At 39.5% G+C, this 23,254-nt stretch overlaps 1 protein-coding gene across 6 annotated transcripts in view; it reads left to right on the forward strand.

Annotated features, from left to right (window-relative positions):
- FN1 (fibronectin 1) overlaps positions 1-23,254 on the forward strand; it is a 92,308-nt gene that overhangs the window by 55,221 nt on the left and 13,833 nt on the right. For 2 of the 6 annotated variants that reach the window (XM_089672363.1, XM_089672389.1), the window contains 15 exons: positions 1,041-1,223; positions 2,133-2,222; positions 3,580-3,849; positions 5,482-5,598; positions 5,694-5,855; positions 5,959-6,114; positions 7,804-7,917; positions 9,395-9,664; positions 10,549-10,736; positions 11,524-11,611; positions 12,134-12,310; positions 12,424-12,513; positions 12,625-12,804; positions 14,612-14,701; positions 18,006-18,475. In XM_089672363.1, coding sequence (XP_089528489.1) covers positions 1,041-1,223; positions 2,133-2,222; positions 3,580-3,849; positions 5,482-5,598; positions 5,694-5,855; positions 5,959-6,114; positions 7,804-7,917; positions 9,395-9,664; positions 10,549-10,736; positions 11,524-11,611; positions 12,134-12,310; positions 12,424-12,513; positions 12,625-12,804; positions 14,612-14,701; positions 18,006-18,475 — 2,645 coding nt within the window. The remainder of the gene's footprint in view (positions 1-1,040; positions 1,224-2,132; positions 2,223-3,579; positions 3,850-5,481; positions 5,599-5,693; positions 5,856-5,958; positions 6,115-7,803; positions 7,918-9,394; positions 9,665-10,548; positions 10,737-11,523; positions 11,612-12,133; positions 12,311-12,423; positions 12,514-12,624; positions 12,805-14,611; positions 14,702-18,005; positions 18,476-23,254) is intronic. The other 4 variants (XM_089672384.1, XM_089672395.1, XM_089672372.1 and 1 more) reach the window with 3 other exon arrangements.

Raw genomic sequence — 23,254 nt, forward strand, 5'->3', positions numbered from 1 at the left:
TTAAATGATGCCTATAGGGGATCCTTCTTTAGATTGGGATGTGATTTGTATCACAGGCCCAGAAATGAGAAAAAAAATCTTAAAACCTAGATCTATGTTTCTTCTTTCCCTTCTTTTTTTTTTTTTTTTTTTTTAACAATCCGAAGTAAATATTGTAACAAAGATGTAATGTTCACATGTGGGTGAATCGCATACAACCGTGTCTACCCTCTGCACTGCATGTAACTTTTGGAATGATGGTGTCGCTGCATGCATGTTTGAATGTCCTTCAAAAAGCATTTTAAAGGAGCCCTTCCTGTTACGTTCCAGTATTGGAAACCGTATCTTTTTAAAACCTTTAGAAATTTCTATGTTTAGATTTTTGTGAAACCATGTCGTACTGTAATGTATTTTACACATACTTTATACTACTGTAATATTCTGTTGTGATAAAGCAAGGTGCTGGATGCAGGACAAGCAATACATTCAGAATTTTATAAAAAGTAAGGTAACTCTTGTAATGTCCAGATACAGTTTTTTTTGTTTTATTTTTATTTATTTTTTTAATCATGTAATGGGAAACACCTGTTAAGAGTGTATCTTGAATCACTAATGTGCAAAATACAGTAACCTATGCCAACCTGGTATCCTTTTTACTGTAATCCTACTGGGGGCATTTATCTTCACTTCCAAGGTGGCACCAGAAATCTTCCCTAAATCTTTCCAGGGGAAATCTTCCAGATAAAACTGCAGTTAAGCCTTTAATGCTTTAAGAGTCTCCAAGGTTTCCTCACTTATTTGAAAAACAAGTCTTGGCTGTTGTCTTGGTTAAACCTGAGTGCCTCTTAATCTAGAACCATAAATACGTACATGACTTACCCTTTGTAAATGCCCAATCTAGTAAATCTGGGATAGTGTGTTTTTGTTTTTTTTGTTTTTTTTTAAAGCAGTTAGTGTTTGCATGTTCAGTGCATGAATATTTGTTTGAAATGTGCACACTTCATGTATTGGCTAAATTTTTCTTTTTCTTTTTTTTTTTTTATTAATCTTTTATGTTTTAGCTGTTCCACCCCCAACACACTTGCGCTTCACCAATACTGGTCCTGACACAATGCGTGTGACTTGGTCTCCCCCAACTTCCATTGAGCTGTCCAACTTCCTTGTACGCTATTTCCCTGTCAAGAGACCTGAAGATGTTACTGAATTATCCATCTCTCGAACCGATAACATGGTTGTGCTAACAAGTAAGATTTCAACTATAAATGGAGAATTGAAATTGCAGTGTAATGGTGTGTGTGTTTCACAAATAGTGTATTTTCCTGCCACAATTGTCTTCACAACACTTTCAGACCCCGCAAGTCTTTAGTCTCCTCCATATTATTTTTTTTTTTTTTTTTTTTTTCTTCTGCTCCATAAAATGTAAACACTCTGACAGTGCCCATTCAAGTAAAATACCACTGCTCCCTCCTTAGTTTACAAATGAAGCACATTCAGTCCAAGCATGACTTCAGCTGGAAATTGTAATTATAAAGACAGGTTTTGGTTAACTACAAAAACTTAGTCTTGGGGACGGCGCTATAGAAGTACTTTAAAATAAAAAGTTGCTCAGATAGCAAGTTGAATGTGAGCATGGATATAGGTCTTTTTTAATTGTTTAGTGAAAATATATGCTGATGTTTGGACAGAACCGTGAAACCATTACTTTTCTGGGGGACAACCCAAAATTTGCGATGTTCTCTACGTCCACGGTCAATGATAACAGTAAACCGGACAAAGAGGGTGAACCCCCTTAACAGGGGCACAGACTATAATAAAAATGGACAAGCATTGTAATCCCTCCACACCATCCAAAACGAAATCCTTTAGTTTAATGTCCATAAGGTGAGCAACATATTGTATTTATCCAGATTGCTGTTAGGGGAGGGGGAAGGGGGGTTCTCCAGCTAGCACCAATTTGAATCCACGCATTCAGAAAATGTAGCTAGTTTTTATACTGCTCCTTTTCAAGATATGCCAAATTTTACAGGTTATTCCATTAAGTTTCTAGTGCTTGGTTAAGCTTTAATCTTCTGAGCTGCTTTCAGCTTGATCAGGATCACACATAGGAAAGTGTTTTAATTGGTTATAAAATTGCGATTTTATTTCTTTTGTAGATCTTCTTCCATATACAGAATATCGGGTCAATGTTCATTCAGTTTATGAAGAAAGGGAAAGTGCTGAACTTACAGGAGTACATAGAACAAGTGAGTATTTGTTATGCTTTAGTTGACATTACTTGAGTACTAAAACAATTTTTTTTGTCTGATGTTTTTACCAATTTCATGGTGTTCTGGGGTGGAGTTTACTCCCTCCCTAGATATTTACAAATTTCTCTAATCACAAAAGTGACTTTTCCAGATATTCCTATTGAAATTAGGAAACCTGCTTCCAGGCACTTCATATAATGTTTATTTTTTAAACAGAAGAGTGAGCTTTTTTTGGTGAAGGTACTGAGGGGGGTATTTGTTACCATGAATGTACAAGGATCCCAGTGGATATTCTATTTTTGATGTTATTTTGGTTGTTTGATTATACTTCTCCTTTCCATTCCAAAGTTTTTATGTCTGTTCGTCTCCTGGGGATCACAGGAGTGCAGTTCGTTCTGCACTTTTGTGACTTGGTGTTGGCTGATGTTACTTGGGATTCACCGATATGCCTGGACCGGCAGCTGGCTTAGCCAGCTGTCCCCGTACTCTTCACAGCCTGATGCTCCAGTGAGCACTGGAGGGGCAGAGCAGAGAGTTGGTGAGTAACTGTCACCAGCTCTCTGCTCACTGGAGGCTGAGAACTGAGCGATCAGCGATATTTGATCACACAGTTCTCAGTTTTAGATCCGGTGGGGGACAGATACAGCGTTGAATTGATTTTGCATCCACCTAGGCAAGTATAAATGTTTGTGTTGAGTGTGTGGGGTTTTTTTTAAACACATACCCTTTATTGTACAAGTGTGTATCTGCCCCACACTTCATTTTTCAAGATGAGACCTAATTCACAAAATTGCAAGTTGGTCTGTGGAGCACACAGTTTAATGCAGATAAAATACCTAAATAAGTTAATTTGCTGTGATTATATATATCAAAAATAGCAAAAGGAGCAGTAATCTTAAAATACATTTGTGGGGAATATGAATTTGAAATTTGGCCCAAATGCTCAAGAATGTTAGGTTTTTTTTATGTGGTAACATCTGTCGGTCTTCGAAACTGCTCTAAGCTCTTTGCTTTGCTAGTGAGTGCAATACCAGTGAGTTCATTCTGAGGCATTTTGTAGTAGAAAGGACAGATGTTGGCTCATTGCTGCATGTTTTATTCCCGCAAGCTGAAGATTCCTGCATTTCAACCAGCAGACATGTGAGATAAAGAGCCCAGTCTACACAAAGACTTTACTTTGTATACAAAGTAAATTCCTGCATATTATGCAACAGTCATAATACAAAAAAAAAATGCCTGTACATGAGTCATGGTCTGAATTTCCTTTGGGACACATACCACTTGTATACAGCTTTTTGATATAGATATATTTGTATGTGTTTTTATAATTTATTTTTTTTCCCCTTTTCCACAGACCTTGATTCACCAACTGGTATTGACTTTTCTGAAATCACCACAAACTCCTTTACTGTTCACTGGAATGCCCCCCGTGCTACCATCACTGGGTATAAAGTTCGATACCAGCTGGAGAGTGGTAATATGCGTCCCAAAGAAGAGAGAATTCCTCCGTCACGAAACTCCATCACTCTTACCAACCTTATTCCAGGCTCTGAGTATATTGTCAGTATTATTGCTGTCAATGGTGCCCAGGAGAGCTTGCCACTTGTAGGCCAACAAGCTACAGGTACATAGAGTGCCTGAAACCACTGTCCTTTAAAAGGCTTTGTTAAATGGTACCTTTTTTTTGTACATTGTTTTGGCATGGGGCTTTTTGGAATGAACACTTGTGAAACATCTTTTTCTTAAACCAATGACCTGTGAGGTTTCCTTTTTTCTGCACACTTAAGCATTTTGGCCAGGGAAGGATTAATACCTAAAGTAGAACTATAGGCAAAACCTTTTTTTTTTTGGATAGAGTAAGTGAGGGTTATAACCCCTGTAAGGTTTGTTTTTGCTGTCTGTCCCATTGGGGAGATTAATCTTCACTTTCTGTCCAATCAAAACAGGTAGTGAGAGGAAGACCCTCCAAAGTGAGAGAATTCATGGTTCTCACCAGGTCCATCAGAACTAATGTCCCCATTAGAAGATTTCCTCTTTGCTGGAGACAACCCAAAATTTGGGATATTTTTTTACTTTCACCTTCAATGATAATGGTAAACCAGGCAAATGGAGAGGGTGGATCTCCTTTGCCAGCCCAATTTCTTACTGGTGACAATATATTAAGATTTGCCTTCAGAGGCTCAGTCCACCTTTAAAAGATTTCCATTTTGAATAGATGCAAGTATCTTGAATTGCACTTTGGCTTCATTTCTCTCTCAGCTAGGCATGCTGCCTTTCATTTGTTTCCGCTTTGCCCACTAATGCAGGAGTATTAATTGGGCACTTCCATGTACTTTGGAGGAGTGAGATGGCAAATTCTGAGATGTAAGAAACTGTTGGATGATAAAACCAAACTTCTTCCTTCCAAAACAGAAATGTATATGTAGTATTTCATTCGTACACAGCTAAAAATAATGTATGTTGGCAAAAATGTAAAAATGATGAACCAAGCCAGTTCTCTGAAGTGTTAGTAGCTGGTGGTAGCTGGAAGATGTGCTTCTCTGGATAGCAGGAACACTCTGGAACAACCATGTAGCACATGAAGCATGTGATTCTCTCACCCCAATCTCCCCTGCAGCAGTAAACACTGCTCCAACTCTCTACTCCCAACAGTTAAAACAGCAGCAGCCTTTGTACACAACAGCACAGTACTCTCAGTAGCCAGTCTTATTCTGCCTGGGCTGTAGGTAGCAAAGCCCTCTTGCAACTTCCTTCCTACAGTACAGATGAGCTGTAGATGCTCAGAAGTCTATTTTGCTCACTAGGTAATAGTTCAGTCCACCAGCAGCAATATCTTCCTTCAGCTCTTTGCTCTCCAGAGAACTCCTGAGAAATTCTCACCAAGGTCTGAGAAACCGCAATTGGAGTCTTGAATACAGATTCCCACAGGTGCCAAGAGCCTCTTTCCCTGGCACCCACATACATGGATCCCTGTTCTTCCCTTGGTGGTGGGTGGGGATGCACTTAGCCAATCCAAATCCTCCTAGCTGGTTGTTAGGGGTAGGTCCTGCAATCATTAGTCATCCCTGCAGCTGTCACTCAAGCAGGGAAAAAGGAAAAAAAAATCTTACAGCATTTATTTAGTCATCATTGCTGGGCTAGATTAAAGTGCCCAAACAAATGCTACATATAATTTTAGGTCCACAAATCCAATGGTTTTCCCCTCTCTGAAACTGCATCCTTCTTTTTTTTTTTTTTTTTTTTTTTTCTATTGTAGTGTCTGATGTACCAACTGATCTACATGCAACGTCTACTTCTCCCAATACAATTACAATTTCTTGGGATGCACCTTCAGTCAATGTACGATACTATAGAATTACTTCATCAGAGAACGGTATGTTTAGTATATTGTTAAAATTAAGTTGATTTATGGTTCCCATTTTAAGTGAGTTCATAATAATTCCCTGATTCCTTTTACTCACATTGGAGGCGAAGTTCCAGCTCAGGAATTCACAGTGCCTGGCACTTACAACACTGCAACTATCAGAGACCTAAAACCAGGCATAAGCTACACTATTACAGTGTATGCGGTCACTGGCCGAGGGGACAGTCCTGCTACAAGCAAGCCAATTACCATTGTTCATTCAACAGGTATAACTAATGCATTTCATACTGTCTTTTATAAAGGAGCAACATATTGAATTCTAGTAACACTTTCTAAATAAAAGTGGTAATGTGGTATATTTTTTTTCAGCTGTTGAGCAACCAACAGAGATGCAAGTGACTGATGTCCAAGATCAAAGCATCCATGTTAGATGGACACCATCTGCTGGCCAAGTTACTGGTTATAGAGTTACAAGTGTACCTAAAGGTGGTCATGGAGAGACAATTTCCCAAGATTTGCCATCAGGTAATTATATTTTTTGTTTTGTGGGGTACATGAGGAATACATACAACTAGATGATCCAGAATTTTTTTATGGCTATTTTCTAAACTTGTAACTGTGATATGTATAGCTAGACATTTTAACACCCTGTCCCTTTTCTTGAAATGCTAGTAGTTCAATAATTTTACATTTGTATTAATGGCTTTTTTTTCTAAGCTTTTTACAAAAATCTTTATTCCTACTCTGACCTACACTGAGCATTTTAGAAAATTCAGCTGACATGCTTTTGTTTTGCATCTTTCATTTTGCCTTTTAAGAAAAGAGTCTTTTTAAACAAAAAAAAAAATTACTGTTCAGCCTACAGTTCCTCTTGCACCCTGCCTAACCTCATTTAACCTCTTGTGGACTTATTTGCTCTCCTCTTGTTGCGGGAGGAGGTACTGTAATCACGCTGTGATTGAAGACCGTAGATCACAATCAAATGGTACAGAGCCAATGAGAGTGTCTCTGTAATACATAATAGCTGTGACCAATCACAGAATGTAAACACAGACTGCAGTTATCAGCTGACTTGCTGGCCAGTGATCAAGAAGCATTGTTTGCTCTTACACCAAACGGTGTGTGAGGAAGAGAGCCTCCTAACCAGCAGCCAGCACCAGTTCATTCGATGCCGAAAGTTTATAAAAACTCCAACCTCTCCTGTATGTCAGCCCCATCCTGTCTCTAACCTATATATTAACCACTCTTCCTCTACCATAGCCTACACCCTTCTTCTTCCCATTGTATGTGACCTGTGCAATTACCCATTCACCTCTTGATGCACCATTGCCAAGATCTTTACTTTCACTTTCCAGTGTTTACTATGTGATTGCTGTGATTGGACACAGCAGTCACATGGTAAAACACCATTTGATCACCATTTTGAAAGTCTAGGGGCCCTCCCAGCCCAGTAAGACAATAGCATCCACACAACGGAAAAAAGGACTGCGGGATTTGTACTGGCGTGTGTTGAAAAAAATGTAGAGAAATGGAGGTAGAACTATCCTTTTGAAATAGATTTACTTGGCCTATGGTGCTAATAGGAAGGGAAGACCAGACTTTACATTTAACAAAGGAACACAGTGCCTCAAAGTGTATACTGTAACAGTATTTAATAAGAAAAGTAGTAACTCACATCGTAGAAATTAAAAACAGGCTCATGTAGGCACCATCTGCTGGCGGACCTAGGCTATCACCTTCTGGTACAGTCACCCAACATCTGGCTACAAGACGTTTACCTCTCCACTACATGAGCCTGTTTTTAATTTCTAAGATGCTAGTTACTACTTATCTTTTTATTAAATACTATTACAGTACACATTTAGAGGCGCTGTGTTACTTTGTTTCTTCTACCGCAGAGTTGCGCTTCGCTCCAGCGCAGCTTGCACTCAGTGCCTACTGGACTACCCCTGTGCACTTGGAACTTCATACTACATACATGGATTGCTACACCATGCGCCTGTCATTCTCCTTGTACAGGCGTTACATTTAGCCTGCAATTGTTGTAGGAGAGGATAAAGATTGTCCGAAAGATATTTAGTCAGGTCACGCTGAACCAACACACCCAAGTATTTAAATTTGGAGACTGATCTAATGGGGGCAAATGAGTAGAATTTATATTTACAGAGGGAATTGCACCTTTTTAAATGTTAACTTTTTTTTTTTTTTTTACAGATCAAACAGAAGTGACAATTGTGGGGCTTCAACCAACTGTTGAGTATGTGGTGAGCGTGTATTCCTTGGGTGTTAGCGGAGAGAGTGAGCCCCTAATTGAGACAGCTGTCACAAGTATGTATTCCTTTTTGGGATTTGTCAGTTTTGCCAGTTTAATCATCTAATATTATTATTATTATTTATTATTTTGAAAGGGTGACATTGCTTAAAGAGATCTTACTTAAAAATTGTTGGATTTGTGAACAGGGATGTGGGGGGTTTACTAGAGAACATCCTAACTGACTTTGTCCACCAAAGAACAATAGTGGTTGTAGCAGTTTCTAAATCTTCCTTTTGAAGAGACTGTTGGGGGTTGTGCAAACTCTTGCAAGTATGAAGTGCAGGCACTCAGAAGCACCCTTTTGTGATGGATGAATGTCCAGCGATCTCATGGGCTAAACTGTTCTCAAGTAATAAAACATGGCGCTCCAGTGTATCCCAACTGGTATTAGAAACTATTAATGCTGCATGTTTTCTAGTTCTCTTAAAATATTTAGTGGTGAAATAATTAGACTGCTTTTCCTAATCAATATACTACTTCTAAACTGAAGTGTGTAAAATATGCATAGCTAGTGGCTTCAGTGGAGTGCAGAGAAAGTTCTGTCCTCTAAATCCTGTATAGTGCGCTCTACTGTTTTAGAAACTAATTGCTAGTGTGCTTGTGAACATGGCAGTTAATTGCATTTAGTATCACTGCATCATCAAACTGACTCCTGCATATTAAGCTTTTGCATTGGGTGTTAAGGTTGAGAGCCAAAACGGATCAATGATTTGTGCATTGTTTTAGCATATCTGCTTTTGTTGACCTATAGCCATTTATTTTTGTTTTTTTTAAGGTTTGTAGTTCATCAATGGCTGGCATATGCAAACATGCTCAGTTTTCCTGAGAGTTTGCACATTTCTTATCTATAATCTCCAATCTTTGGAATACTTGGCAAACTTGCATTGCATTGATTCACACCTAACTGAATCAGAGCTATGTGCTCCTAGCAATGTAGAAATTTTGCCTGCTAATTTCCTAATGATGGCTTGTTTTGATGTAAAGAATTTAACATTAATTTAGCATGGTTTTGCACAGTTGTCTGGTTTAAGGTGGCTACATATTTTATTTGCTGAAATGGTCAGTCCACTCAAAACTATAATTTTTTTTTTTTTTGCATTGTTTCCTAAATACTATAGTAGTATTGGCTTAAATGGCCTGTTGGCCTTTTAGATAAACAGCCACTGGATCCCACTACCTCTGCTGTACTATCTGTGGCAGCTATTAAGACAACATAATAGGAGGTGGGATTTAGAGTTGGACTGCTGGAGTCCATGAGAAATTTAAGAAGCCATTGGGTGATTCAGCTCACCAACATCTACACAAAAAAAGAAACCGGTTTTGAATGGACAGACTATCAAATGCTGCTTTTTATATCTAACAAGCTGTAACAACGTATATAATTTTCCACTGCCAGGAGAGTAGAAATACTCTGGCAGCTTCTTCTTTCCTGTTGCTGCTTCTGCTGCTGTCTCTGCTGTTAATTGCTTTCGTAATTAATTTGCCTGACAGACATTGATCAACCCAAGGGACTGGCATTTCCAGAAGTGAATGTTGATTCAATTAGACTATCCTGGGAAATCCCAGAAGGGCAGGTTACCGGTTACCGAGTGACCTACTCAAGCCCTGAGGATGGACTCAGAGAGTTGTTTCCAGCTCCGGAAGGAGATGACGACACTGCTGAATTGCACGGTCTCAGGCCGGGCACAGAGTACACTGTAAGCATCGTGGCAATGCACGATGACATGGAAAGCAAGCCCGTGATTGGAACCCAGCGTACAGGTATCTGGAGCACTTGGTGCGTTCTGTGTGTCTGTTTAATATTTTGTTGTCCTGCAGTTTCCATCCACCAGCAAACTATATTCACTTAATTCCAATAATTGTAACTTGGTCTTTCACCTTTCTGTTCACCCTTCCATTGTTCACTTATGGTAAATCCTGCTATACATTATAAAGGACCATAAAAGTTAGATTAATAGCCGTTAGTAACTACTACTATGCATGTACTTATCCTTCACCTTCCAGCGGCAATGGCTGGTAAAAGATGTCACCAAATGGACAATTTTCTAGTAGTATCATTGACCAAGAAGCCCACAGACAAAAATAACACTTTTCTAGCATTTAAATCTTGTTATACATTACTGCTGTTCTGAGAACATTCAGAAATAGTTTTACATGTAGTTAAGAATTATTTGCATCTAAACTTGTTAATAAAATAGATATAACTTGCGGGCCTTTAAAAAGCCTAACTGAATGCCATACAGTGGAAATATTTGACTGGGAGTACCAGCATAACTGGCTTATTCAGCAAGGCGCAGTGTGGTAACTCTTTACTCCTTGAATTCATCTTGACCATTCCGAGTGTTGACTATGAATTCTGTATGTTACAAATAGTCATTCTGTGAAGTGTCTTGTACAATAAGCCTATGCACCTGATATGTGGAATATCACCTAAAAGAGGCCACATTGCCCATAGTAAAAGACGTTCTATTACTAGTCAGGGATTTCACATTCATATCTGTATGTATGAAACAACCTCTTGAAGTTGCATTGCATGCTTCTTCTTCTTTTTTTTTTTTTTTTTTTTTTGCATGCCTCCACATTGCGTAAGAGTATCCTGTGTTGTAAAACCTTTTATTGATAATTTAACACCTATCATTTTGCAGCCATTCCTGCCCCAACAAATCTTCAGTTCTCCCAAGTGACTCCAGCAAGCCTTACAATCAGCTGGCATGCACCTACTGTCCAGCTTACTGGTTACCGGGTACGTGTGAACCCCAAAGAGAAAACTGAACCGGTGAAAGAGTTTGACACACCACCTGGTACAACTGTCACTACTGTTACGGGTCTGATGGTGAGTGATGGCTGGGTATTTTCTACTTAAGCCTTAATGGATTTACTATGTAATGGATTTACTATGTAATGAAGACCTTTTTACTATTCATCTAATTTTCATCATAATGGCATACAATTCTGATGGCAATGACTGCCACTCCATCAAGACAGATTCTCTATGGCATTTCTGGCTATTTTTCTGATTGATGAGCAGCACACTTGGATCTGTGCACTTGGATGGGAGTGTATGAGCCTGCAGTAATTGTACTGAATACACGTAATCAGGCTTTTACAGTTAAACTGATTGTCATTATTGTGATCGGACCCAAATATATCAATTCCTAGCTGGTGATCCTGGTCAAAAAATCGTGGCTTGAACGTGCTTAAAAAAAATCCTTCTATTATTGACCATGGGCAAAAAGCAAACCACTATACTGTTTGCCAGCAAAGTTGCACTTTAAGCCATCTGACGTCTCCCGACACTCTGATAATCCGAAAACTCCGAACCAAAAATGAGCATTCCTTTTTATACATTGGGTCATTCTGAAGGATTTGCAGTGACTTGCAGTAGTCGACCACAACCAGTTGTGTGTGTGTGTGTGTGTGTGTGTATGTGGGGTTTTTTTTGTTTGTTTTTTTGTTTTTTTTTAACAAAAGTTATGTGACTTCTGGTTGAGTTAAACATTTTACTTTTCACCATGATCCGTAAAGCTCAGTCTAGTTAAGTATGTATAACTGATCCTTTTTAAAGCCGCTTATTGGTGCTTCTAAAGTGAATCTTCCAAAACTGTTGCCTTCTTCATCAGGTTGCCACCAAGTATGAAGTTAGTATATATGCTGTTAAGGATGGCCTGATGAGTCCACCACTGCAAGGCATCATCTCTACACTGGAGAGTAAGTAAAGCAGCCAGAGATTAAACCTAATGTGTCAGTTGTTTAGTAATGGAATGAAAAGAACCGCAAAGATCTACTTCTATTTGGAATGTGATTAATTATGGGGAGCACTTTAAACACATTATGCTTGCTCACACGTTACTGCATGTTACTGTAATGCACTGGTATGTATTGCAAAACCATTCAAATTCAATTCCAGTAGCAGATGACACTTTTTGTTTTTTTTTGTTATTTCCTGGGTTGGCGGTGGCAGCGGGCATCGTGATTGCCATTTGATCAACTTCAGGAGAATTGTCCCCTCTGTTCAAAGGTTGCGGTTGAACTTTCATTATGTTTGACCATGAACCTAACAGGGGGGTGTTAGTCCCATCACTAGTCTTAATGGGACACTTCACTTTTCATATTTTTTAGCCTATGTTCAACTCAAGCATAATATTTTTTTGTGTAATTTAATTTTAATCTGCATCTTTGTACCAGTAGGCAAAAAACTATATAATACTTACTATACTTATACTTACCTAGATGTTAGCCCCCCTCGCCGTGCACGTGTCACAGATGTTACAGAAACAACCGTAACAATTACCTGGCGCACAAAGACTGAGACCATCACTGGCTTCCTAATTGAGGCTCTTCCTGTTGGTGGCCAGACTCCCATTCAGAGAGTGATCAAACCAGATGTGAGAACCTTCACTGTCACAGGTAAGAGATTTCTTTTTGGGTCATTATCTAGAAGCCTTCAGAGTGACCACATTCATTGTGGGGTTTGTTATCCTTAGCATCTTATTAACCATTTAATGCTCCAATTATTATAGGTCTTCAGCCTGGAACAGACTACAAGATCTCTCTGTACACTTTAAATGACAATGCCCGCAGCTCCCCTGTCACACTGGATGTGCCAACAGGTAAAATAACATGAATGGACTGTATTCCTCAGTTGCATTGCTTGCTTCTGTTTTGTATTCTTTTCAGAATGAAGTACGGGGTATTTTAGTGTTGCTTTTTTACCTTTCCAGCTGTTGATAGTCCATCCAACTTGCGATTCCTGACCAGCACACCCAACTCCCTGCTCTTCTCATGGCAGCCTCCTCGCTCTCGTATCACAGGATACATCATTAAGTATGACCGGGTAGGAGGAGTACCCAAGGAACATCTGCCCCGCCTTCCAGCAGGGACCACTGAGGCCACCATAACCAGTGAGTGTCCTAACTGCTCAAGGTTTGGTACATGGGTTTAATGTATTTGGCATAAAGCTTTTGAGTACATCCACCATCCCACAGATGTATCACAAATACCTTTTTGAATTACCCCCTCTGTCTCTTGCATCCAAAGAGAATGCTACATTGTACCCTGCTGTTTGAATGAATATTATAAGACCTTGAGCTCAAATCCTGCAGATAACCCAGCAGGACATTGACCTTTAATTTAAAAAAAAAATAAATTATATACTTTTTTTTTTTAAACTGAGTCCAATAAGACCTAATTAGTCATATGATAAAGCGGTGGTCTCCAAACTGTGGCCCAAGGGCTAGATGTGGCCCTTTGCTTGCCTGTAACTGGCCCTTGGAACGCTATTCCTCCAGCTGACACAAATTAGGCACCATTCCTCCCACTGACACCATTAATGGGGCACCATTCCTCTCACTGACAGTTCGGGGCACTATTCCTCCCTTTTGAAATCAATAATGGAGCACTATTCTTCCTGCTAGAACCAATAATGGGGCACTATTCCTCCTGCTAGAACCAATGATGGGGCTTTGTTTACTTCGACTGTTGCTGGGACATTTTCTACTCACACTGGCCACAGTCTGGCCCCCATAAAACCTGAGGGACAGTAAACTGGCCCTTTTTGTTTTAAAAGATTTGGAGACCCCTGTGCTAAAGTAAAGATCCTTGTGTTTTAAAGCTTTGTGAATTTATCTTTTTTGTGATTGCTTTTCCCATTGTCGATGCAAATGATGCTTAGACCATTAGATTCATGGTTCTTTGATACATATAAATGTTGTGGGGGGTTTTATGAGTACATAGCTTTTACAATTGACGTTCTGCTTCAAAAGTAATTTCAGTTACTTATCTTTTGATAGCCTGCAGCTACTGTAAGGCTTTTTCTCTGTGCCTGTCTTTGATCCAGCAAGGTATGGGCTCTCCTTTTCTGTCTGCCATGTACTCTGTTGGAGTCCAGGTTAAAGTTGTTGTGAACATGCACTGTTTTAGACACTTTCTAAACCAGTTACCTATGCAGGTACCATAGCTGCTTTTGCATGGTTTCAGAAATTACCTTTCTTTTCCTTTTTTACAAGGTTAAAAACTGTCATGAGACCATGCATCTCTTCTTCTTCTTGATAATAGGGGTGATGTTACAGGACACTGTGCAGACACACTTGTATTCCATAGTCTGTTCATCTCAGGCAAGATGCAGACTGTGCTTGAGCAGGGGCATGTTCAAAAGGTAGGCTGCAATTGGGAGGGGGTGTGTGTCAGAGGCAGGTTATAATTGGCGGGGGGGGGGGGGGGGAGTGGGATGTGGTGGCTGAGCTAACCAATACAAGAATGTTTTGTGTGTGCACCCTCTCCCATACCTCTGAATGGGCAGCCAAAGGATTAAAATTGACCATGCTAACAGATCAGCTTCTGTGTTGTGTGGTCAATTTAGATTAGAACAAGGAATAAGTGACTGGCAGGATCAACCAGGTACTTCAAATGAAAGAAGTACATGAAAATGATAGACTGATTTAGAAATGCACATATGTGAACACAAATAAAAAAAAAAATAAATTTAGGGTAAAATACACTTTAAAATAATTCCTTAGGAATAATTGGTATTGTAGCACCCATGTGCAGGTCCAGTGAAGAAGATTCTGACAAATGGCTGTACAGCATTAAAAAGGCCAAGATCTTGCTGGATAAGGAACAGAAAAGACTTGGAGGGGGCAGTAGGCCCCAAAAGTGCAGTTTGGCAATGAATGTACCATATGCTAATAGTTGTATTTCCCTCCTTTGCAGACCTAGAGCCTGGTGTAGAATACACTATTCATGTCATTGCTGTGAGAAATAACCAGAAGAGTGAGCCTTTGATTGGTCGCAAGAAGACAGGTATGAAAAGCACCTTATGAAGTTAGAGAATGAAATCTGAACAATGGTTTCCTTTATATTGTTATGTAAATGATGCAGGAGTGTGTGAATAGCAGGTTTTGTTAGCATTGTGGCAGTTTCGTTCTTTACTGCTTTGTTTTTACCTACATCCAGTTTTCTAGCTTGCATTCCTTTGCAAAGAAAAGTAATTTTGCATTTCATTATCTGTGCAATACTGCAGTTGCTTCCTTTCTGCTGTAGCATGTAGTGATTTAATTTGTCTGATGTACTGAACATCCTTTGGATATAAACACTAAAGTGCCTGGATTAGGGCGGATTAGGCGTTTTTTACTGTTTTTATAAACCAACCAGCAAATCCAGATGGTGTTCAGTCATTTTTATATCTGAATAATTCAATTTAAAAGGAAAATTATTCTAATTGAGGCATTTCTTCCATGTGAGAGACATACAGGAAAAATGTTAGCATAAAAATCACTATGACCTCTTAAATGCAAAAATTGGTGCGATTTTACTAGAATCTTTTGAGCAACCATTTCCTTTCCATGTCATGTATGTGTACTCTACATATATGGAAGTTTTCTTAACGCAAAGGGGTACTTACGGCTGTTAAAGCAATGTTAAGCCACCAAAAATGTAGATTGCCAGTCCCAGATGTGGTGGCTACAATAGTATCTTTTTTTTTTTTTTTTTTCTCCTGTATTTCACCTGGTGATCCAGCCAATGACACTTCCTGTCTTGGGGTCTGCATTCTGGATGAAGAGTAAAGCAGACTTCTTTGGGCAGAAGCCTTGTCAGTTTGGGGAGAGGGTATGGTTAGACTAGCAGCTTTAGATGGATTTGATGAACACATTGAAGCTAAACTCCAGCTTACACTTTATAAGTTAGAGCAAACATTTTTTTTTTTTTTTTTTTCTTTTTGGGATAAAGGTTTTCCATGAATGCAAACTGATCATTGTAAGCACTTTTGTCAAATTGTTTATCTCAGGATTTCTTAACTAGGGTTCTTCCAGAGGTTGCTAGGGATTCCTTGAGCAATGAGTGTTTCTACCGCTCATAACTCCCTACTGACACCATTGCTTTTTTTTTATTTTTGTTTTTCGGGGTTTTTGTAGCGATCTGTAGAGGGTAATTCTTCCCAATGAACACAAGTGTAAGAAAAATTTCTTCCCACTGACCATCACACTAATGTATCATGAGTTGTAGATATAGTAATTTTTTTTTTTTTTTAACCAGGTTCTCTGAGACCAGAAAGTGGTGTTTTTTTGTTTGTTTTTTCCTTATAAGGGTTCTCTGTGTTAAAGGTTGAGAGGGTGCTTTAGCTTCTGCTTGTTTGGACAGCTTTGTCAGGCCTCCTTCAAACGGCCATTTATCTACATAAAGCAGATTCTGGTCGCTGGAATGACAGGTGCATGTGAATAGTGGCAGCTGCTCAGGCTGACAGTTTCTGTCACGGTTTGCTTGTAGCCGTATACCAAGCAGTTACCTGGGGTTAGGAATGGATGTCAGAGCCTGGGAGCAGTAGGATGCGTCTAGGCTCAGACACCCATTCCTAACCACAAGTAACCTCTTGTTTTGCAGCTAGATGGGAACTGTGACAGCCTCTGTCAGCCTGTAAATACTTTTGCATTCACCTGTCATTCCAGCCGTAAGAATCAGCTGATGTACCACTGGAATCTGATGTATGTGGCTAAACGGCCATGTGAAGGAAGCCTTAGTAAGTTGACAAATAACAGGCTTACTGGCTATATCACCAGGTAAAAATAAAGGAAGTCTAAAAAAAGAAACCCAATGCAGCTAGTATATCTGTAAGCTTCAATTTAATAAAAAAAAAAAAAAAATTAATACCACTTTTACATGTGTTTTTCTAGATGAAAAAAATTTTGCACTGGTTAAATGTCCCTCACAGTGAAGCAAACTGCATTTTTAACAATGACCATTGCAATCATCAAATGAAACCAATGTTAATTTAGGCTTAAAGCATTTATGCATTTTAAAAGGTCTTAACAGTGGGTACAATAATCCGTACAGTAGATCTATTTCAGTATAGCCTTTATTTATTCCTTTTCCCAAATGAACAGGTATGCTGAATATCTGTTCTGGTCACAGATATACATTCTCCACTACTGTTTAGCTTTGGGTGAATAGAACATCTGCAGTTCTACTTTCCTGTGGAATATTCCCCATTGATCACCACTGCTAATGTTGCCTGAGCTTGTCAGTCATGACTTGGCCAAACCGCATCCTCCAATCCCCTGACAGACACAGCAGTGACAAATGAACATTGATACAGAAACTTCATGGAAGCTGAGTTGTGTATAACTGCACTGATCAAATGCACTGCCCCTGATCACCCAAAACTAAACATAGCTCCTAAAGAATTGGCACACCCAAATGGGATTTCATTTTTGATAACTCTGTACTTGAGTTTCCAAGTTTGCACACCAAACATGGCATCTGAGGGGTCAACAGGCATTTTTATATTACACAGACTTTGAGAATACCCCACATCATCGAGATTGTGACCTCAAAGTCTGTGTAGGAGCAGAACCAGGAACTATGATGGCCAGATGTGGCCTTGGGAGACCCCAAGATGCTTATAATAAAATAGCCTTTTTGGTGTACGGACCCCTAAATGATGAGCAATTTTAAATCTATATATTTACTCCTTTTATGGCCACATGTAAAATTGTGTTCATATTTTTGTTGCCAAGTCACCTAAAGCCCAACTCTGGCCAAAACCTTTATTTTGAATAAATGGTAAAAAGTATGAAGCATCTGTTGGGTTTTTAGTTTAATCTATTTTACAAACCTGTAAAAGGGTTAGATTATCAAACAATGGTTTTCATTATTGACTTTGCCTTCCTGTTCAAACCTAGAATATGTAATATGTTTGCTGTCATTTTCCTACTGTACTCTGCTGCAGATGTGCTCAACCACTAGTGTAAATACCAATTTTTTACTTCCTAAAGAACAGTTTTTTACTGTTTAAAAATAACTTTGAACCCCATTAGGTACCCTGGCCTATAGGATGGGTATCTTTGCTTCACTAGCAGATGTTTCCATTAACATCTTTTCAAAATGTAAAGTAGGACCCAAAGTGTTTGCTCCAGTGACTTTGCAGTTAAATTTACAAAAGAGACCTCAACTTTGCGTGTGGCTTTAAATTGCTGGATTTTAAAAATAGAGTACCTACTGTTGTCTGTGTACCATGATCACAAACAATGTTCTGGTACCAAGGACCATTGCTTCTGCCTGCTTTAACTAATGCTTTGCTTTTATTGCTCCTAATACTTTCTTTGGCCAGATGAGGTTCCCCAACTGGTAACATTCCCTCACCCCATCCCTGGCCCTGAAATCCTTGATGTCCCTTCGGATGTAGAGAAAACTCCTTTCATCTCTGAGACAACATTTGACAATGGTAATGGTATCAAACTTCCAGGCTCTGTTGGACAACCTAACACTGGTCATGAAGGACAGTTTGTTGAAGAATACTTTAGAAGTCCCGTTTTGCCCACCACTGCTCTACCTGTGAGACCTGGGCAATTCACCCCTGGTCATGTTGTTACAGTGGATGCAAACATTCATGAGCCCAGCTACCATGAGCCTAAAGGAGATTTTGAAGAGCTTTACCCCCACGGCTTTGGGCCACAACTCAATGACACTGCCGTACAGGAAGTGGCATCTCAAACTACCATATCATGGAGACCCCTTTTGGAGACCACCGAATACATCATCTCATGCCATCCTGTGGGTCACAGGGAAGCCCCTCTTGAGGTAATTTTTGCAATCTTTTTATAATGTGTAACTGGTTTGATTAGCTAGGGAACAATTTTTGTCACTGGGGCTTTTGATCTGCAATTATTAAAGTTTTTTTTTTTTTTTCGGTTTGCATGTAAATCCTAAATAGTATTAAAACTAAGTGCCACGTTTACATAGGGGGATGTTTTCCTGCAGTCCAATGAGATCCCACACCCAGCACACCCATTTGGTTGTGTGTGTGTATATGTGTGTGTATACATATGTGTGTATACATATGTGTGTATGTATGTATGTGTGTATGTATATATATATATGTATGTGTGTATGTATGTATATATATATATATATGTATGTGTGTGTGTATATATATATATATATATATATATATATATATTCAAAAAATATATTTTTTTTAATGTAATTTTTGATTGGTTTTATTAAAAAAAAAAAACAGCCTCTGGTCATACCCAGTCTCAGACTATTACAATTCAAAACAACAAAACACACAGTACTCAACATGCTTTCTACCAAGGTAATACTACCGAAGCAGTTTTCAGGGGTGGTTAGAAAATCAAGACCGTTGTAGGAGAACACAAGGAGTGAACTTATCAAAGGTGTTTTTTTTTCTAGAGAAGGTCCCTTTAGATAATCAAAGCCTAGTAGTAATTGAAGGTCTCCTACAGCTATCAAAACAAAGTATCCTTCCCAACATAAAAGTGTATTTAGTTTGCAAGGTGAAAATTTCATCATCTCCCAACCACCCCATCTTTAAATTCTTAAGTTGTCCTCTCCTCTCTTTTTATAAGGGGTTTCTGTCAACTGTGGAGAATGACTTGAGCCAGATAACCCATATTTTGTGAAACTTTTTTGGGCAACCCCGAGACAAGTATGTTAGCTTATACAGTGGCATGACTGAATTAACAAGCACCTTCCAGCAATTTCCTGTATATCCTAACCCCCATGCACATTTCACATTCCGTTATCCACAGCAGCAGGGATATTTCTCTGCCAGTACACAAGGCTATATGTCCCATATCTTGCATTGTACTAAAAGAAAGGGAGCACTGGAGGTTTGAAGCTTAACACCCTCAGACAGTACACTCTCCTTTCATACCTGATGTAGCACTTTCTTTTACCAATGTCTGCTTCTTTTCCCCTTCTGTTGCCTTCCTGTATTGTCAGAGGAATACCCTGGAGTGATTGCAAACCCAGAAAGTGAGGGCTGTGGAACTCTCTCTCTCTCTCTCTCCACCTCTCTCTCTCTCTCTCCACCTCTCTCTCTCTCTCTCTCCACCTCTCTCTCTCTCTCTCTCTCTCCACCTCTCTCTCTCTCTCTCTCCACCTCTCTCTCTCCACCTCTCTCTCTTTCTCTCCACCTCTCTCTCTCTCTCTCCACCTCTCTCTCTTTCTCTCCACCTCTCTCTCTCTCTCTCCACCTCTCTCTCTCCACCTCTCTCTCTCCACCTCTCCCTCTCTCTCTCTCTCTCTCCACCTCTCTCTCTCCACCTCTCTCTCTCTCTCTCTCCACCTCTCTCTCTCTCTCTCTCCACCTCTCTCTCTCTCTCTCTCCACACTTTCTGCACTTTTTTCTTTCCCCCAATGTCTTACAGACCCGCTCTGTACACTGTGCACATTATCATAGCCTTTTTTCCTAATGCTTTGGATTCTTTCTCGTACCTCTCCCACCGATACTGCCTACCATTATGCCCTCTGCACTTCTTCTTCTGTTCTGCACATACCGCCCTCCTAAGATACTGCTTTAATGTTTTTATTATCTGCAACCTTGCCAATTCTGGAACAGGCACAGTTTGGCTAGTGAGTCATGGTATGCAAAGTAATATTGGGTAATGGTCAGTCCTAACCTATTGGGTGGTTTTATCAAAAAGTTTTGTTTTTCAAATATTGTGGAGTGAGTTCGATAACAGAACTGTTAAAGGGTGGCTGGAAGGGCAGTTAAAAGGAGACCTTTCATGAGAGAAGTATACAGTTAGGTCCATAAATATTTGAACACTGGCACAATTTTAGTTTTTTTTCAGGTATTTCCCAAAACACATTCAAGCTATAGTTATATAATAGATAGGGGCTAAAAGTACACACTCTCAGGTTTAATTTGAGGGTATGTACATCCAAATTGGAGGAAGGGTTTAGGAATTACAGCTTTTAAGCATAGCCATCCCCCCTTTTTCAAGGGACCAAAAGTAATTGGACACTTAAATCAGAAGCTGTTTCATGGCCAGGTGTGGGCTACTTCTTTGTTGTTTCTTCATCAGTTAAGCAGGTAAAAGGTCTGGAGTTGATTCTAAGTGTGGTATTTGCATTTGGAATCTATTGCTATGGACCTACATCATGTGTAGGTCAAAATGCAGGAAGGGCACAGGACAAAGCAGTAGGGACAAAATGTATGTGAAATGGTTTGATACAGTAATGTTTTACTATGTCAAATTCATTTCTAAGAAAATTACAGTTTCAAAAAAATTTTACATTTGCCGCCGTTCTGGTCCCCGTACGTCCGACACTCGCAGGGACCGAAACTCGGAAGCAGGATGCTGGCATCGGCCAGAGGAGATGGCCGGGGACGCTGCAGGGGACACATCGTGGGAGCGAAGGACAAGGTAAGCTCTGCAGGGAATCCCTGAGCAACGCCGCATGGTAAGCCCGAGTGTAGCTCGGGGGGTTACCGCTTGTGGTTCTGAAATTTTACCCTGAGCTACACTCGGGAATACTGCCAGGGAGGTTAAAAAAAAAAAAAAAAGCCAGACCAGTTTTGAAAAAGCATTCTTTGGATGGATGAAACTAAGATTAATTTGTACCAGAATGACAGGATGTGAAAATGTGGAGAAGGCTTGTAACAGCTCATGATCCAAAGCACACAACGTCATCTGTAAAACATGGAGGCAGTGTGATGGCATGGGCATGTGTTGCAGTGTCCCAAATAGTAAACAATGGATCAATAAACATAATCACTTCTACCAACTTCTATAGTCTTCAGCAAAACATTCTGAGCTGAAATACCAGCTAGAGTCAACAGGTAATGTAGGAATACTGTCTATAACCTGGATAGATGAAACTCTGGTAACACTACTGGGTTGACCTAAAGTGTCATATGTCAAAATCTTTGGTTGTCTCCTGTTCCTGTAGGGTTGTATTCTACATTGAGGAAGTGAATCTGAAAGGTCCTCATTCTCCTCTACATCACTTTCAACAAGTTGTTCTGTGTTCTCTGTTGCTGGGCATTCTTCTTCTATACCTCCAAATGCATACTCAGTTTGTTCAATTCTATACCTCCAAATGCATACTCAGTTTGTTCAATTTGATCTATAGGCTCGGTCTATAGATCAAATTGAACAACATGTATGGTATCTTCCCAAAATGATCTCAATTTTCCTGGACCTCCTCTTTCAGTAAGATTTCTGACTAGAACTTTGCTACCTGGTAGAAGTTCAGCTCCATGAATTTTCTTGTCATAGTGTTCTTTTCCTCTCTGTGCAGCTTGAGTAGCTATTTTTGAAGCAACCTTATAGGCCTCAGACATTCTATCTGTCCATATGTTCACATATTCAGAGTAGTTCTTGTATTTTTCAGTTACTGGAGTGTCAAACATACTATCAATGGGTAGTCTTGGAGACCTTCCAAACAGTAGGAAGAATGGAGATTGTCCTGTAGCTTCACTTCGAGTACAATTATATGCATGGACTACCTTTGCTAGTGAATTTTTCCAGTCCTTTTTGGAATCTGGTGACAGGGTACGAAGCATTGATAGCAGGGTACGATTAAATCTTTCAACTTGCCCATTACCTTCTGGGTGATATGGCGTTGTGTGAGAATTTTGGATGTGGCAGTGCTTCCCTAATGTCAAAAACAAGTGATTTTCAAACTCTCTACCCATATCATGGTGAATTCTCGTAGGAAATCCAAATTTCAAGACAAAATCATTGAATATTTTGTCAGCAACAGTTTTTGCGGACTTGTTCTTGGTTGCATATGCCTGAGCAAATCTTGTAAAATGATCTATTACCACTAAGATATACTCATATCCATCTTTACATTTCTCGAGATGAAGAAAGTCAATGGAGACCATCTCAAAAGGATAAGTTGTCACAATATTGTTCAACGGGGCACGAACAAGCTTATTTGGCCGTTTGTCTTTCAGACAAGTACATTGACGAGTGATGTAATGCTGTGTCCCTTTGCATATGTGGCCAAAAGAATCTTTCTCTGATTAAATTTACAGTCCTTTCTACTCCTAAGTGTCCCATCTCTTCATGTAACTCTTTCCATACTAAGTGATGGTACAACTTGGGCAACACTAGTTGAGAACCAGATGTTTTCCGTCTCAAAATTTTATTGTCATCGAGGTAGAGTTTGGTCCATTGTTTCATAAGTATGAAAAGATCAACAGGTTCACCTTGTCGTTCCTGTTTGGATGGAAACTTGTTTTGGCTTTTATACTTCCATACTTTTCCAATCACAGAGTCTTCATTCTGTGCGGTTCTTATTGTCTCTTTTGGTATTTGAGTTTCCTTCTTTGGTGCTGCATCGGTTGTATTGGCAATCGTCATTGGGCATTGCCAAGGTATCTTTTCTTTTTGATGTGCTTGAATTGCTTGGGTTATGGAAGTGATGACTTTGGGGTCTACTTCTTGTGAACATTGTTGCATGTATTGTTCAGGACTCAATGGCATACGAGAAAGTACATCTGCATCAGCATTCCTTCTCCCAGGACGATATTTAATAGTGAAGTTGAAGTCAGCTAGTTCTGCAACCCATCGATGTCCTGTAGCATTCAATTTTGCT

This window comes from Staurois parvus, unplaced genomic scaffold (genome assembly GCF_062004578.1).
Source record: "Staurois parvus isolate SC_StPar_1 unplaced genomic scaffold, SC_StPar_1.0 ptg000011l, whole genome shotgun sequence".
Lineage (NCBI taxonomy): Eukaryota > Metazoa > Chordata > Amphibia > Anura > Ranidae > Staurois > Staurois parvus.